The sequence below is a fragment of the Podarcis raffonei genome, chromosome 16, assembly GCF_027172205.1.
Source record: "Podarcis raffonei isolate rPodRaf1 chromosome 16, rPodRaf1.pri, whole genome shotgun sequence".
Lineage (NCBI taxonomy): Eukaryota > Metazoa > Chordata > Lepidosauria > Squamata > Lacertidae > Podarcis > Podarcis raffonei.
The window spans coordinates 25,862,359-25,879,760 of NC_070617.1; the positions used below are offsets into that span (position 1 = coordinate 25,862,359).

The 17,402-nt window shown below is 44.6% G+C and overlaps 1 protein-coding gene across 4 annotated transcripts in view; it reads right to left on the reverse strand.

Moving 5' to 3' along the window:
- AIFM3 (apoptosis inducing factor mitochondria associated 3) overlaps window positions 1–17,402 on the reverse strand; it is a 53,199-nt gene that overhangs the window by 8,680 nt on the left and 27,117 nt on the right. For all 4 annotated transcript variants that reach the window (XM_053368025.1, XM_053368024.1, XM_053368026.1 and 1 more), the window contains 14 exons: window positions 16,337–16,550; window positions 14,092–14,201; window positions 13,122–13,231; window positions 12,305–12,349; window positions 11,280–11,376; window positions 10,301–10,413; window positions 8,529–8,615; window positions 8,119–8,210; window positions 6,631–6,761; window positions 4,412–4,527; window positions 2,372–2,443; window positions 1,472–1,535; window positions 313–389; window positions 91–208 (listed from right to left, as the gene is read on the reverse strand). In XM_053368025.1, coding sequence (XP_053224000.1) covers window positions 91–208; window positions 313–389; window positions 1,472–1,535; window positions 2,372–2,443; window positions 4,412–4,527; window positions 6,631–6,761; window positions 8,119–8,210; window positions 8,529–8,615; window positions 10,301–10,413; window positions 11,280–11,376; window positions 12,305–12,349; window positions 13,122–13,231; window positions 14,092–14,201; window positions 16,337–16,550 — 1,446 coding nt within the window. The remainder of the gene's footprint in view (window positions 1–90; window positions 209–312; window positions 390–1,471; window positions 1,536–2,371; window positions 2,444–4,411; window positions 4,528–6,630; window positions 6,762–8,118; window positions 8,211–8,528; window positions 8,616–10,300; window positions 10,414–11,279; window positions 11,377–12,304; window positions 12,350–13,121; window positions 13,232–14,091; window positions 14,202–16,336; window positions 16,551–17,402) is intronic.

Genomic DNA, 17,402 nt, shown 5'->3' on the forward strand with positions numbered 1-17,402 from the left:
TTGCTATAACCGTTCTCTCTGCTTTATATAGGCTATAAAATGAAAAATTTAAATGAGAAAAGAAGAAACAAGAAACTGAGCATCACCCACCGTGCATGTGAGCCATCTGCCAATGAGGGATGTTCACCTTCTTGTTGTTCCTCAGCACCAGTGGAAAGGCAACAGCGTCGCCGGCTGCAAAAACTCCTGGGATGTTGGTCTGCATCATCTGGAAGGGAGGAGTAAAGAACTTTGTGGGTTGGCGGCACATCTGTTGCGTGTACCAGAGCACTCGCACTGGGCTCCAGCCTGCCTTCCGTGCCCCGGTTTTACCTTGTTCACCACAATGAAACCTTTGGAGTCCACATTAATGCCACTCTGCTTCAAGAAGCCCGTCGCTGGGGTTGCACCTGCCCAGAAAGGGAGACAGGAATGTTGTCAGTGGGAGGGCTGTGCCTAAGCAACTTCACCATAGAATCACAGAATTCTAGAGTCCGTAGGGACTCTCTGAATCACTTAGTCCAGGGGTCAGCTAACTTTTTCAGCAGGGGGCCAGTCCACTGTCTCAGACCTTGTGGGGAGTCAGACTATATTGGGGGGGGGGGATGAACGAATTCCTATGCCCCACAAATATCCAAGAGATGCATTTTAAATAAAAGCACACATTCTACTCATGTGAAAACACCAGGCAGGCCCCACAAATAACCCAGAGATGCATTTTAAATAAAAGGACACATTCTACTCATGTAAAAACACGCTGGGCCAAATCCGTGGGCCGGATTTGGAAGGCGATTGGGCCGGATCCAGCCCTCGGGCCTTAGTTTGCCTACCCATGACCTAGTACAACCCACAAGAATATGCAGCTGTCCCAAACGGGAAATCAACTTGCAGCTTTGGCAAGAACAGCACCATGCTCTAACTAGCTGAGCTATCCAGGCCAACATGAGCACCACCGGCCTGGCCCTAAGTCCCAGCGTCTGACCGCCCCCTGCCTCCAACAACAATTCTCGGCTTCTCGGCCAAAAGCAGGAGCTTTGACTGTACTCTTTTCAGCACCTGCTAAAAAAAAAAACACGTCTAGGCAAACCTACCCAGACATGTAGAATGTTGCTGTATATTTTCATCTGCTTTTAGTTTATTGCTGATTTTAGTTTTTTGAATGTTTTTACTGATCGTTTTATTGTTTTCTTCTTTTTGCAAACCGCTTTGAGGCGTTGTCGTCGTTTTACAATCCGGCGGAATATGAATTTTACAAAATAGATAAGCAACCTAGTTGATGAGGAATTTACAGTGGTGGTGCGCCAAAATTTCCTACTGCGTTCCCCGCCCCGACCATTCTCCATCAATGAATGAGAAAGGGAAATGCGAAAGTGTTTTGTTGCAAAAGATATCATTGCGATGGATGGTCCACAGGTAGGGTGCATAGCAGCCCATGAACCCCCCTCCCCATATGAAGGATTCCAGAGAAGTAAAGTTTTACATGGCCACCTACCTATGCCTATGACGCAGACATCGGCTCGGAGGACTTTGCCACTTTTCAGTACAACCTCCTTTAGCTTCAAGGGAGAGAGAGAAAGTAGGAAATGGTAGTAATTGGAAAGATGAGCTGCAGCCCATTTTGCCCAGGTCTTACATCCTTTTATTTCATTCACAGGGTAGTCCACCCCACACTGTGAAACCAGGAAATAAAGAATGGAAAAGTTGTCCTATGAAACCATTCCCCAGTCTGGTGCCCTCCAAGTTTTGGATGCATGATGCTGATGGGAGTTGTAATTCAAAACCTTTGGAGGGCATCAGGTTGGGGAAGGCTGCTGTAGGCTATACCATTTGTGGGTCTAGTGAGAAATGTGGCTGTACCTGCACTAGGATGAGTGATATCTGGTTTGCAACATCATGATATATCACCAGATAAAACATCACAATTTACCGATATACGGTGGTACCTCTGGATGCGTCCCTAACTTAAAGGAAGCAGGGTCTTCATGCAACAGCTTGCTCAACTACTGTGTGAGAAGCCCCCTCTCCCCAATCTCTGCAGCTAACCCTTGCTGCAGTTGGATTGGCTGCCCACCGGCCGCTCTGCAAACTGCAGAGCGTGACGACACCGTTATGTTTTTATGTATATAGGAAGAAAAAAGAAGACCTCCGCAAGCAAACTTAGACAGCAGTGACTCCACAGATGTCTCTCCCCACCCCCCAGTCACAGACTCTCAGGGAGTGTCCTAAACCTCTGAGCCCTGGTTCTGCATGGGACTAGATTCTTTCTAGATCAATGCAAGGCATAGAATTGCCTTCCCATCAGCCCCAGCAGGCCAAGAAGCACAGAATGACAAAGGCAAAGACCTTGGAAATCCAACAGATGGTGCTCAAAGGTCATTGCACACAAACCTACCTTGCCCTCCTGTTCCCGCAGTTCCGAGACTTCCGTCTGCATGTAGAATTTTACCCGATTGTTTTCAAACATCTGTCCAAGAGTGAGCAAGAGAGAGAGAGAGAAAGAGAGAGAGAAGGAGAGGGAGGAGGAAGATTATGCATTAGCTCTGGACTGGTGCTCTTAAGCATAGGATTTTCTTTATAAAGATAAATGGCCAGCAGTTGGAGCCCCAATCCAGATCGGAACCCTAGCATGGCAAGTGGAGGGATTTTAACCATTCACACAACTATGGTCACATAGTGGCAGCAAATCACACAGTTACATAAAATTGCTGCCCCCCAACAGATCAAGACTACACTGGGAAACAAAGGGTTAAAGCCCTCTTCCCTGCATATTTTAATTATGGGCTCTCCTTCCTTGGAGGTTTTTAAACAGCTGTTTTGGGGGGGCATCTGTCAGAGATTATCTAACTGTGATTCCTGCATTGCATGCAGTTGGATTAATGACCTTTAGGGTTCCATTCAACTCCACAAATATTTGATTCTATATTTGAATAATTTGCGTAGCTAACTGGTTTTATGCCTTGCTAATATATTCAATGCTTTTAAATGAATGAATAAATAAAGCTACAGGGAAGCAGGCAGAGGGCCTTCTCGGTAGTGGCGCCCTCCCATCACATGTCAAAGAGATAAACAACTACCTGACATTTAGAAGACATCTGAAGGCAGCAAAGTTTAGGGAAGTTTTCAATGTGTGACATTTTAATGTATTTTTAATCTTTGTTGGAAGCCGCCCAGAGTGGTGGGGAAATTATTATTATTATTATTATTATTATTATTATTATTATTATTATTATTATTCTTTGTATACCACTTAGAAGTCTATTTTTGGGCATTAAGCAGTATATAAAATAATAAATAGTTGCTTTTAACTGTATTTACTGATTACGTTATTGTTTTATTCTCTATGTCAACCACACGGATGTTGTTGTTGTTTTACAATCAAGTTGTGTGGATGTGAGCTCAGTCTGCAAAGTAGAAGATTTTCCAAGTCTGTTTTGATGTTTACATGCATGATTGCATACAAGACTTAACACCTGTACATGCATTTGTCCTGGAAGACAACACTTTATGCTTAGTATTTGGTTTTAAAAAAAAATCAGAAAAGTTTGTAATAAATAAAAAGCAGTGTATAAATATTACAGAATAAAATTAAATAAATATAATAAAATAATCATGAATCCTCTCTATACTAGATCCTATAATGGATCCTTGAATTATCTAACAGTCAGTCAAAACTTCCCTTCCTCACAGACATTTTTCAAAAAGACAGCCACAGTCAGCCTGGATTGCTGAAAATGCCAAGATTGCAGGTTTAATCCCTGCATGGGACAGCTGCATATTCCTGCCTTGAAGGTGGTTGGACGACATTATTATTACAGTGGTACCTCGGGTTACATACGCTTCAGGTTACATACGCTTCAGGTTACAGACTCCGATAACCCAGAAATAGTGCTTCAGGTTAAGAACTTTGCTTCAGGATGAGAACAGAAATCGTGCTCCAGTGGCGAGGCAGCAGCAGGAGGCCCCATTAGCTAAAGTGGTGCTTCAGGTTAAGAACAGTTTCAGGTTAAGTACGGACCTCCGGAACGAATTAAGTACTTAACCCGAGGTACCACTGTATTACTATTATTATTATTATTATTATTATTATTATTATTATTATTATACCCTGCCCATCTGGGTTTCCCTAACCACACTGTGTGACTTACAGCATATCTAAAAACATAATAAAAACATCAAGCCTGAAAAACTTCCCTTATTAGGGCTGCCTTCAGATGTCTTCTAAAAGTCAGATAGTTGCTTATTTCCTTGACATATGAATGGAATCTCCAAGAATGGAAGATTTGAGATTGGGCGATAGTTGGCCATATCGGCCGGGTCCAAATATATATTTTTTTTAAAGAAGTGGTTTAATAACCGCTCAGGGTCCCTTCCACCTTTACAATTCTATGATCCTAGGAGCTCTCACAGGTTAACTTTCCATATCTGTTGCTACCTTCATGATGGCTCGGCCAACCTTCTCCCCAAAGAACTTCTTGAAGGGAACTTCCTCCAGCTCCACCACAGAGACGGAATGCGCCTTCTCCGTGAGGTAAGCAGCAACCTCCATGCCTGGAAAACAGAAATGAGAAAAAGTAAAACCTTCCACGGAGGAAACCATGCCAAGGAATGCACTTCCCAAAACAATACGTGAAATGAAGCATAACCATCCATTGAAAATTCGCACTTCCCTGAATTTTATGATGCAGTTCTTCAACTATGCATATGCAAAGCATATACAGTGGTACCTCGGGTTAAGTACTTAATTCGTTCCGGAGGTCCGTTCTTAACCTGAAACTGTTCTTAACCCGAAGCACCACTTTAGCTAATGGAGCCTCCTGCTGCTGCTGAGCTGCCAGAGCACAATTTCTGTTCTCATCCTGAAGCAAAGTTCTTAACCTGAGGTAATATTTCTGGGTTAGCGGAGTCTGTAACCTGAAGCGTATGTAACCTGAAGTGTATGTAACCCAAGGTACCACTGTATTAGGGGAAAGCATGAAAGAAATGCATATATTTGTGAAAATATAATACTAACATGCTTTACATAAGGAGATATTGTTTTGCAAAACAAAAAACACCCATATATATTACACCAAATTGTGTAAGAGAATAAGAAGGAGAAAGTGCAATAAAAATGCTGATGAATTTTCACGAGGTAATAAAAATGGTAATAATCCACAGTCAGGTGTATAAATGTATCAAACTGGATTTAAAATAGAACCAGTATAATTAGTAATTAGAGTATGTGGACTAGGGTTCGAATCCTACCTCACCCCGCCACAGTTTAAAACATCTAAAACCAGCACATTTTCTGCTATAGGGACCAACAGGATATGTTCCAACAGCAACAAGAAATATGAAAAGCCCTGGTCAAAAATGTAGTAGAAAAAAGACAGTCATGGAACCGAGAAATTGCACAAAACAAATGAAATACCGTGAAAATCCCTGAAATGAGAAGTAATTGACTAGAAATATTATCTTATCGAAATAAACTAAATAATAAAAATCAAAAAGTTTAAGGAAAAAATTAGAAAAACCTAAAATTGAGCAAAGCCTTAACGGGATGCCGGCTGCAAACCTTGTTTCACTGAACTATTCAGTTTCCTCAGAAGGAAATAGAAAAATCATAAACCTTAAATGACCAAAATTCAAAAAAGGGGGTAGAACTCCCAAAAATTCTGAAGTATTATAATCCTAGCTCGACCTAGGTGAAGCAAAGCGCAATAATAAAGGATTGAGGACTCAAAGGTAAAGTTTCTATTACTGAATTTACAAAAAAGGGGTAAAGACTTATCTTTAACATCAGCAGTAACATCTAGACTATGGGAGCATTTCTAAAACTTGTCTAAAACTTGCCATTTCGGTTTCCAAACCCTTTTTTGTAAATTCCGTTTGCAGCCGGCATCCCATTAAGGCTTTGTTCAATTTTAGGTTTTTCTAATTTTTTCCTTAAACTTTTTGATTTTTATTATTTCTTTTATTTCCATAAGATAAAATTTCTAGTCGATTACTTCTCGTTTCAGGGATTTTCACAGTATTTCATTTGTTTTGTGCAATTAGTAAAAAATGTAGGCAGGCCAAGCCTTATCCTGGGTATGTACCGTATTTTTCGCTCTATAGGACGAACCCGACCATAGGACACACCTTGTTTTAGAGGTGGAGAACAAGAAAAAAAAATTCTCCCCCTCTCTGCTCAGCGCCTCTTCAGCGAAGCGGCAGGAGAAACGGAGCCCCTTCCATTTCTCCTCCCGCTTGGCTGAAGGGGCGCTGCGCAGCTCTCCCTCTCTGCTGAAGCCAGGAGACTCTTGCTCTTCCAGCTTCAGCAAAAGGAACCCGAAGCCTTCGGAGCGCAGCACGAGTTCCCGCTGCGCTCCAAAGGCTTCAGGAGGCTATCCCTGAAGCCTGGAGAGCGAGAGGGGTCGGTGCGCACTGACCCCTCTCGCTCTCCAAGCTTCAGCGAAAGCAACGCGACGCCTCCAGAGTGTGGAGGGAGCGCTCCCTCTGCGCTTCGAAGGCTTCGTGTTGCTATCGCTGAAGCCAAGGAGCCTGCATTCGCCCCATAGGACGCACACACATTTCCCCTTAATTTTTGGAGTGGGAAAAGTGCGTCCTATAGAGCAAAAAATACGGTAAATTCTTTGATCTGCCCGTCCTTCCTTGCAGAGAGAGGCTCACCCAGGAAAGAGGCTCCAACAACCACGGCGTTCTTGCTGGTGGCTAGCTTCACCACTCGGTTGGCATCCTCCACCGTCCGGATGTTAAAAACGTTCTCCACTTCCTTGCCTTTGCAGCTAAGGGTTTTGGGCCTGGAAAGATGTGATGGCAGAGCAAGACTGTAGCCAAAACAGAATTCTACAAGATCAAAGTCTGGCAGACGTCCAGATTTTGTAATGTGGATACCGATCACAGAAAAAACGACTTCAAAATACACAGGCAATCCAAGGTGGCCCCAAAGTCTTGGTAGTTCCACATAGGTAGAGCACCTGCTTGGAATGCAGAAGGTCCAGGTCCAATCCCTAATGGCATCTCTGGGTAGGGCTGAGAGAGACTCCCAGCCTGAAGCGCTCGACGGCCGCTGCTGCCAGTCAGTGTGGACTATACTGAGCTAAATGGGCCAATGATCTAAGTATATGGCAGTCTCATACTTTCCTGTGCTGCATTCAACGCACCACAGAAAGAGAGCTCACAACCAATGTGCTGTTAATGGTTAGAGTGTTGGACTGGGAGAGCAGGGTTCGAATCCCCTCTCAAGTCACGAAGCTCACTAGGTGACCTTGGGCCAGCCAACATCTCTTAGCCTAACCTACTCGAAGGAGCGTCTCCACCCCCATCATTCAGCCCCAGACACCGAGGTCCTCCTCTGAGGGTCTTCTGGTGGTTCCCTCCCTGCAAGAAGTGAGGTTACAGGGAACCAGGCAGAGGGCCTTCTCGGTAGTGGCACCCACCCTGTGGAATGCCCTCCCATCAGATGTCAAGGAAATAAACAACTATCTGACCTTTAGGTAAAGGTAAAGGGACCCCTGACCATTAGGTCCAGTCGTGACCAACTCTGGGGTTGCGGCGCTCATCGTGCTTTATTGGCCGAGGGAGCCGCCGTTTGTCCGCAGACAGCTTCCGGGTCATGTGGCCAGCAAGACTAAGCCGCTTCTGGCGAACCAGAGCAGCACACGGAAACGCCGTTTACCTTCCCACTGGAGTGGTACCTATTTATCTACTTGTACTTTGACGTGCTTTCGAACTGCTAGGTTGGCAGGAGCTGCGACCGAGCAATGGGAGCTCACCCCGTCGCAGGGATTCGAACTGCCGACCTTCTGATCGGCAAGTCCTAGGCTCTGTGGTTTAACCCACAGCGCCACCTGCGTCCCTTATCTGACCTTTAGAAAACATCTAAAGGCAGTCCTGTATCAGGAAGTTTTTAATGTTTGATGTTTTATTGTGTTTTTAATATTCTGTTGGGAGCCACCCAGAGTGGCTGGGGAAACCCAGCCAGATTATTAATACCTCACAGGGCTGTTGTGAGTATGGAATGTGGGGAGGAGAACTATATACACCGTGAGACCTTGGGAGATAAAGGTGGTATATAAATGAAGCAAATAATACATAATAAATTAATAAATTAAGTCAAAACTTTGGGTGCCCAAAAACTTCCTGCTCGTCACTTACATGCTCCCAGTGGCAAGTAGCAGTTTGTTATACTCCATTTTAAACCCGTCCTTGAATACAGCTGTCTTGTTCTTGACGTCCACAGCCACCACCTGAAACAATTCCCAAAGGATCATTCAACAGAACATCTTAAGGAACATCCGAAAACGTAATAAGCTAAGGACCGAACTGTGCAGAAGGTCCCGGGTTCAGTGCCCATCAGCATCTCTAGGGCTAGGGTTGGGAGAGCCCTCCGCCTGAAAAACCCTGGAAGGGTTGCTACCGGCCAGTGTAAACAACACTGAGCTAGATGGAAGCAATGGTTTTACACGGTATGAGGCAGCTCCCGACGAAAGCTGAGAATTCAAACTGGGAGTATAGAATATCACTAATACAAAACTTCCACCCCTTGTACACAGACACACACACACCTGCATTTCTGTCAGGACCTCGATGTCATATGTACGAAAAAATTCCTTTGGTCGCAAGGCAATCTGATCAGGGTGAGAATCCATCGACTGAAACAAAAACCCATTTTTGTCCTTAGCAAAAGCAGGGGTTGCTGGTTATTATTTTTTGACCCAGAGGGTACTTTTGGATATTTGAATGACTGTTCACCCCTTCTGATCACTTCCCTCCCCCCCCACCCCCCGCACCAGATCAGCCCCCCTATAGCCCACCCCTCAAGAGACTGAAAGAAAGAACATGTGGACATAGACACTTCAAAAGTCAGATCCAATGGTATTCATCTGAGCCTCGAAAAGAACTGGGAGCAGATAGATGCAGCTAGTTTGGCTGAACTGGGCCCCACAACAATGCTGTGGAATGGAGCGTAAGAGGTGGGGGCACAGGGCATCGCTGAAATCTGAGAGCCCAAATTCCGCCACTGAGAGCATCCTTGCTCCAACTTCCTCCTTACACAGAGCTGAGGGAGGAAGTTGGAAGAGTGCTTGATTTCAAGACACATGATTTCAAGACACAGGTTTTTATTTTATCTCACTGCTTTCCCCAGGAAAACCTCGGTAGAATCTAGATGCATATATGTGTGTGTGTGTGTGTGTGTGTGTGTGTGTGTGTATGAAAATGCTTTTTTTTTCAGCGTGAAAAAAAATTGAATTTGCCATGAGCTCACCATTGCCATCTAGTGCCCCATTTATATAATGTAGTACAGTGGTACCTCGGGTTAAGTACTTAATTCGTTCCGGAGGTCCATTCTTAACCTGAAACTGTTCTTAACCTGAAGCACCACTTTAGCTAATGGGGCCCCCTGCTGCTGCTGCGCCGCCGGAGCACGATTTCTGTTCTCATCCTGAAGCAAAGTTCTCAACCTGAAGCACTATTTCTGGGTAAGCGGAGTCTGTAATCTGAAGCATATGTAACCTGAAGCGTATGTAACCCGAGGTACCACTGTACTCTTTTCAGCGTCTGGAAGAATGGCAGGTGAAGATGATGGACTTTCTGGAGCTAGCTGACCTTACTGGAAGAATCCGTGACCAGAAAGAAGAGGAATATCAAGAAGATTGGAGAAAATTTAAGGACTATTTGAATAAATATTGTAATATTAAAAATTAGAAGTTACTTGAAAGTACCAAATAGGCCTAGGATTAAATTAGGATTTATTTAAATAAATGGGATGTAGAACATTAAGAAAAGTGAAGAAATTTGATTATAACTGGAATATTATGTTTTAATAATGATACTTAAAACCCACTTAAGATGTTGAATTTGCAGCTGCATCTTGCTGTTTAGTGCTGAATCAGAACAAATGTCCATCTGCAGAAAACCCGGTTCATGTTTGTTCCGATTCAGCAGTAAACAAAAGAGTTTTCTAAGGAAAAACAGCAGGACGAAAGAAGAAGCTCTCAGACCTATGCCTGCAAATCGCAGGACAAATGTCCCACTTCTTCCTTCACCTCTTTATAATTCGATATCATCTTATTATAGTCTGGTAACTCAAGATAAAACTTTGTGCATCTGCTGGAGAGGACTGTAGTCTACAAGAGCTTATGCCAGTGGTAGCCGAAATGGGGATTTCCAGATATTGCTGGACTACAACTCCCATCATCCCTGACCATCGGCCACGCTGGCTGATGGGATTTGTAGTCCGACAATGTCTAGATGGCACCACGTTAGCTCTCGCTCAATTAGGATTTGCCCTCCACCAAGTTTAGGATACAAGGAGAACGAACTGGAGAATACCAACCTTACTTAGTTTGGGTCTGTCATAGGGCAAGTTCCTGTCCATTGTGCACATCACAATCCTATCCGAGAAGCCTTCTTGCCGTAACGTCTCCGCACACACCAGTCCTGCGGGGCCTGTGAAAGAAGTGTATTTGTTCGTGTATTATTATTATTATTATTATTATTATTATTATTATTATTATTCCCACCTTTTTTCTCCAAAGAGAGCAAGGTGATGTATGTCGTTCTCCCCTCCTCATTTTTATTCCTCACAACAACCCTGTGAGGTTGATTAGGCAGTGATTGGTCCCTAGTCACGCCCAGTGAGTTTCATTAGTTGAGTGGCGGCATTCAAACCCTGCTCTCCCAGGCCCAAGCCTGACACTCTAACCACGACATAAAATAAATAAATTGTATATTTTGATTTAGAATGCCTTGATGCTATTGTGTACAGGCAACGGCCAATTGATGCGCGTCCGACTGATGCGCGATCACACATGCGGGCATGGCGCCGAACCGCGAAACATGGCTAAAACACCCCTAAAATGTCACTAAAATGGCAGAATGGGGGGGTGGAGTGGGGTAATATGCTTTATACAGGCCCCATTGACATGCGTGGGGGTCCAGAACGTTCCCCCCATACAAAATGAGGATCGCCTGGTGTTTTAATTAGGGATTGAATGTATAGTTGCAAACCGTTTTGCAACCTGAGCGGTATATAAAATAAAATAATGATAACAACAGCAGCAACAATAATGGCAAAATTCACATCTAATGCTCCGCCCAGTTTTGCCTCTGGCCCCGCCCACCACTGACTTCTGGCCCTCGGAATGTTTCCCAGCAGCCAATGTGGCCCTCGAGCTGGAAAAGGTCCAACCTCCCTGCAGTACAGCAACTGACCTGAAGGGGGTGCCGTCTCTTCAGTGAAGCCACCCCTCACCCAACAGCTGCTCTCCATCCCACCCCAGACTGCTTTTGGAGCCAACTCTGGCTCACGGTACCTGCCCCGATGATGAGTACGTTTGTGCTGCTGATGTTGTAGTTGCTGAGGGAGATGCATTTGGCCATCACCTTGGTCCTCCTCTGCGTCTGAAGAGCCTGAAGGGGGCCATTAAGAAGACGGTGTCAGTGAAAACCTTTCACACTTCTGCGATTCCCCCCATTGCAGGGGGTTGGACTAGATGACCCGCGAGGTCCCGTCCAAATCAACAGTTCTGCGACTCCTCTGCCAACTCACACACACATTGTTTTTGGTCAGGAGAAGCATCCCTGAGAAAGTTTTGGCTTTGGGCGACGCTCTGTACTGGCACAACCCATTTGTTCTTACTTAGCAGCAAGTTCCATTGGACTCAGTGGGATTTACTTCTGAGTAAAGAGGCTTTACTTGGTCCACCATGATCACTGCAGATGGTAACAGCAGCCACAAAATTAAAAGATGCCTGCTTCTTGGGAGAAAAGCAATGACAAACCTAGACAGCATCTTAAAAAGCAGACACATCACCTTGCCAACAAAGGTCCGTATAGTTAAAGCTATGGTTTTCCCAGTAGTGATGTATGGAAGTGAGAGCTGGACCATAAAGAAGGCTGATCGCTGAAGAATTGATGCTTTTGAATTATGGTGCTGGAGGAGACTCTTGAGAGTCCCATGGACTGCAAGAAGATCAAACCTCTCCATTCTGAAGGAAATCAGCCCTGAGTGCTCACTGGAAGGACAGATCCTGAAGCTGAGGCTCCAATACTTTGGCCACCTCATGAAAAGAGAAGACTCCCTGGAAAAGACCCTGATGTTGGGAAAGATGGAGGCCACAAGGAGAAGGGGACGACAGAGGACGAGATGGTGGGACAGTGTTCTTGAAGCTACCAGCATGAGTTTGACCAGACTGCGGGAGGCAGCAGAAGACAGGAGTGCCTGGCGTGCTCTGGTCCAGGGGGTCACAAAGAGTCGGACATGACTAAACAACAACAAAAGAGTCTTAGGCACATGCTGTAAGGTTTCACCTTATAGGGATCTCAGTGGTCATCTCACCTGTTTGCTTGCTCTGATGTACACTTTCTCCTTCTCGATTTTCACCTAGGAATATAAATTGATTTCTCTTTTTAAAAATGGTTTTATTATCAAAGTTTTTCATAATTGTTTTGATTATTTATGGGTTTTTATCCTGTATTTTTTTTCTGTGAACCACCCTGAGATCTTATGATGAAGGGCGGTATAGTAATAATAATAATAATAATAATAATAATAATAATAATAATAATAATGTCAAATAAGATTCAGACAGACTGGCAAAATGCCTCACACACATCCCCCCACCAAAAGCAATTCACACCTGCAAACTGTCATATAAAAGTGCCCCAAAGAACATGAACAAAATGGTGTATAAGTTGAAGAGAAATTAAAAGAGCGGTTTTTATCTTTCTTACTTCAGGTCTTCTACGTAGCAGAGAGACATTCCACCTAACATACAGAGGAGAAACTCCCTCAGTGCCACATAGCCAATCAGAGTGTTACCTTAGGGAACATCATGCCACTCTGCCTGGTTGCTAAGCCAGAAAACATCTCCACCCCTCTCTCCCTCTTGGCTAACTGACTTCAACGCTAACAGAGTTAACCCTTGAATTACAGACAGAATGATCTCTACTGCGGCACCTTGAACACCAAACTCAAGTTTGCACAGACCAGACTAACCAGTAAAGAATCCTTCTACCCTTTCTGGGACAAAGGGACCTCAATAAAGGCATCCTGTCCCCTGGGCACCCCAAACCCTGGGCAGATGCTGGAGACTGTGATTACCCTGCTGTGCCATTCTCAAAGCAGTGCTGTGGCTTAACCCTGGAGGTCTTACCTGAAATTTCGGCAAGCTGTCCAGGCCTGGATAGTCTTCAATGTCACCTGTGCCAATGTTAAAGCAAGCCCCGTGCCAGGGACAACGCACACGTCCTTTGGACAAAACCCCTGCAGGAAGGAGGTTAGGAACACAAGTCGAAATGAGTCTACATGGGAACATAGGAAGCTGTCATTGGCCCATCTTCTTCAGTGTTGTCTACACTGACGTTCTGCCCGGACACTGAGGTCCAGCGCCGAGGGCCTTATGGCGGTTCCCTCACTGTGAGAAGCCAAGTTACAAAGAACTAGGCAGAGGGCCTTCTCGGTAGTGGCACCCCCCCCCCGAACGCCCTCCCACCAGATGTCAAAGAGAAAAATAACTACCAAACTTTTAGAAGACATCTGAAGGCAGCCCTGTTTAGGGAAGCTTTTAATGTTTGATAGGTTATTGTATTTTAGTGTTTTGTCGGAAGCCGCCCAGAGTGGCTGGGGAAACCCAGCCAGATGGGCGGGGTATAAATAATAATTATTATTATTATTATTATTATTATTATTATTATTATTATTATTATTATTATGACTGGCAGCAGCTCTCCAGGGTTTCAGGCAGGGGACATTCCCAGCCCTATGGAACTGGAACTGTTGGAGGTACCACAGAACACCCACAGTTGTAAGAACCCAATATTTTAGTGTGGCAGCATCTCCCTGCTACTGATATCAAGCCTTCACAATACTCTTTTCAGCCACCCATCCAAGCCTTCAACAGCTGTTGCCCAAACACTTTCAAGCACGTCTTGAGGGCTAGAAACTTGCATGTTTATTTTTAAAAACGAAAGCCGAGATTCTGCATTCTGCAAGTCACATTCCGACCTTTCCCAGCACTCCCGTGACAGAATCGCAGAAAGCACAAGGACTCCCCAAGCCTGCAGTTTTATAAAAAGATTTTTTTTTAATGAACACGTGTCATTTTCATAATAGGGCAAACTGACCTTTCACCAACGGAGCACCATAGTGAGGACATTTGTGGCCCATGGCATAGAACTCCCCGTTTTCTTTGACCAGAAGCGCTTTCCCGCAGCCCAGATCCACCTCTCGCATCCTGGATAGGCAGAATTAAAACAGCATCAATATTTTCTCAAAGGAAACCTGAGTTTTACATTTGCATGATTAACAGGGAGCCTAGCAAAGTCAAGGATGTTCTGCTGAGAATGAGAATCACATGGAGCCCTTCTGTGGTTAAGCAATGGAGCCAGGTACCAGGAAGGCCCACAGTTCAAATCTCGCCTCAAATCTTGTGAGATGGCTTCAGGCTTCTCTCTTTCAGTCTCGGAGCTTATCCACATTTTCCTTTTGCCCCACACTTTCTAGGCACAAGTCTGCACTTTCCTGGTCCGTATCCAATGACTTTTTTTTTCCTTTTGGCCTGCCGCGTTCCGCAGGAAAACTCAGTCTTTACTGCTGAATCGGAGCAAATGGTAATTTAGGTTTCCCAGGGATTGCTGTTTGTTCCAATTTAGCAGTAAAGAGCAGGTTTTTGCGGGGGCAAAAAAAGAAAGCACTTGGACACAGACCTGGAAAGCCCAGACCTGTGCCTAGAAATGTGAAGACAGGATGATCCCTCAGTCTCCTGATCTGCAGAATGGGACTATAAATACTGCTCTATCTTCAAGAGATAAATTGCATGTAAACCACCTAAGCTGGAGATATCACCAAAAGAAAGAGAAGGGGAAAGAAAAGAAGGAAAAGGAAAAGAAAACGCTGATTTAAATGAAAATCTCATGTGCTAACTTGCAAATAAGGAGGGACAGGTGGTATATAACATGGACCCGCCAAGTGTTTACAGATCTGCAAAAGCCGTCCCAGTTTCTGAATTGATCCCGAAATGCCCTACTTTTCCTTAGGACGTCCCTATTTTCATCAAAGAAATGTTGGAGGGTATGGAGTTACACGATCCCCAAGCCAAGGAGATAAGTAACTATACAATCTTTAGATGACATCTGAAGGCAGCCCTGTATAGGGAAGGTTTTTTTATTGTTTAATGTTTTATTCTTATGTTTTCTCTCTATATATACATACTGGAAGCTGTTCAGAGTGGCTGGAGCAACCCAGTCAAATGGGTAGGGTATAATAATAATTTATTATTATTATTATTATTATTATTATTATTATTATTATTATTATTATTATTTTATTATTTATATCCCACCCATCGAACAGGATTGCCCCAGCCACTCTGGGTGGCTTCCAGCAAAGACACATGAAAATAGATGCACCTCATAGAAATAGTGTCAGGAATTATACAAAGAATTAACCCACACCGGGAAAGGGGGGGGCGTACAGGAAACTCTGCTATAATTCAAGACAAAGAAAGGCAAAGTGTGTGTAATTTCATTATGACAAAACAGACAAATGGTAAAACAAAACAAAACAAAAAACCCTACCATTGATATTTGAAGGAAGTCTGGAACAAAAACCCACACAGGTGTAGCTCTGTATACCTAGGGAAGCATTGGGGTTTAGACTTATCAAACACCAGTGCCTCACATCAGATAGCAAACCAGTTTTGAAGATGAGAGGAGTTTCAAAATGCACATGGTGACATGGGACAGGAATCTGTTGGCTAAGTTAAAAAAAAATATCCCCCACTGGACTTTCTAGGTCCAAATTTAAGCAAACCACAACTGGATTGAAGGATTTTGCAGAGATAAAAATATTGGAAATGTCCTGATTTAATAATAATAGTAATCATAATTTTGTTATTTATACCCCACACATCTTGGCTGGGTTGCAATTTAGAAGGGTATTACTATTATTGTTGCTGTTGTCCCTGTTTCCATCAGTGAAATCTCAGTATGGTAACAGTCGCAATGTGCCTAAGATACGTTGTTGCTCTACACCATGGGTAGGCAAACTTTAGCCTGGGGCCGGATCCGGCCCAATCGCCTTCCAAATCCGGCCCACGGATGGTCCGGGAATCAGCATGTTTTTACATGAGTAGAATGTGTCCTTTTATTTAAAATGCACCTCTGGGTTATTTGTGGGGCCTGTCTGGTGTTTGTACATGAGTAGAATGTGTGCTTTTATTTAAAATGCATCTCTGGATTATTTGTGGGGAATAGGAATTTGTTCATCCCCTCCCCCATAAAAAAATATAGTCCGGCCCCCCACAAGGTCTGAGGGACAGTGGACTGGCCCCCTGCTGAAAAAGTTTGCTGACTCCTGCTCTACACTCACTGTCCATTGTCGAGGTCCTTCACATAACAAACAGAGGCTTCAACCACATCCTTCAGGTTCCGGTAGGGGTTGATGGCAACCGGGTATTCCTCGAGCTGGAAATGGCGAGAAGTGCCATTGGCTTTGTAGATGATGGGGCTGGCTTTCCCGTTGGGCGACATCTCCTCCTTGGCTCTCTCCTTCTCTGGCAGCACCACTTCGATTTTCACTTCAACTGCGGAAGCAAAGAGAAACCCTCTCCGTTATACTTCATGGTCCAATGTCCCTCCCGACCCTGGGCTCTGCTCAGTGGTAGAGCAACTGCTTTGCATGCAGAAATTCCCAGGTACATATTCCTTGGCATCTCCGGGTATGGCTTGGGAAAAAACTCCCTGCCTGAAACCCTGGAAAGTTGCTGCTACTCCGCATAGGCAATATGGAGCTGGATGGACCAAGTATATACCGTATTTTTCGCTCTATAAGACTCACCAGACCATAAGACGCACCTAGTTTTTGGAGGAGGAAAACAAGAAAAAAAAAATATTCTGAATCCCAGAAGCCAGGACAGCCAGCGGGATCTGGCTTCTGGGATAGCCTCTTACTGTCCTGGCTTATGGGTTAGCCGCGGGCAGCCTCTCCCGGGCAGGGGGGTGAAGGCTGAAGCCAGAACAGCAAGCAGGATCGCTGCTTCTGGGATATCCGCGCGAAGTCTTTTGAGGACAGCGGGAGGAAGGCTCCCCCAAGAGCCGTGCCCCCTTTATAGAGCTCGCGGAGCGTGTGTGCAGCTCTTGGGGGCTTTTCCCCAGGAGGGAGAAGGGCAGCCCCTCTCCTTCCTCGGGGAAAAGCCCCCAAGAGCCACACACACGCTCCACGCGGCTCTTTAAAGGAAGCGCTGAGCAGAGCCTCCCACCTGCATTCGCTCCATAAGACGCACACACATTCCCCCTTACTTTTTAGGAGGGGAAAAGTGTGTCTTACAGAGCGAAAAATACGGTGTGTGTGTGTGTGTGTGTGTGTGTGTGTGTGTGTGTATATATATATATATATATATATATATGATGATCTTATTGAATGTTTGCCTTTTTTG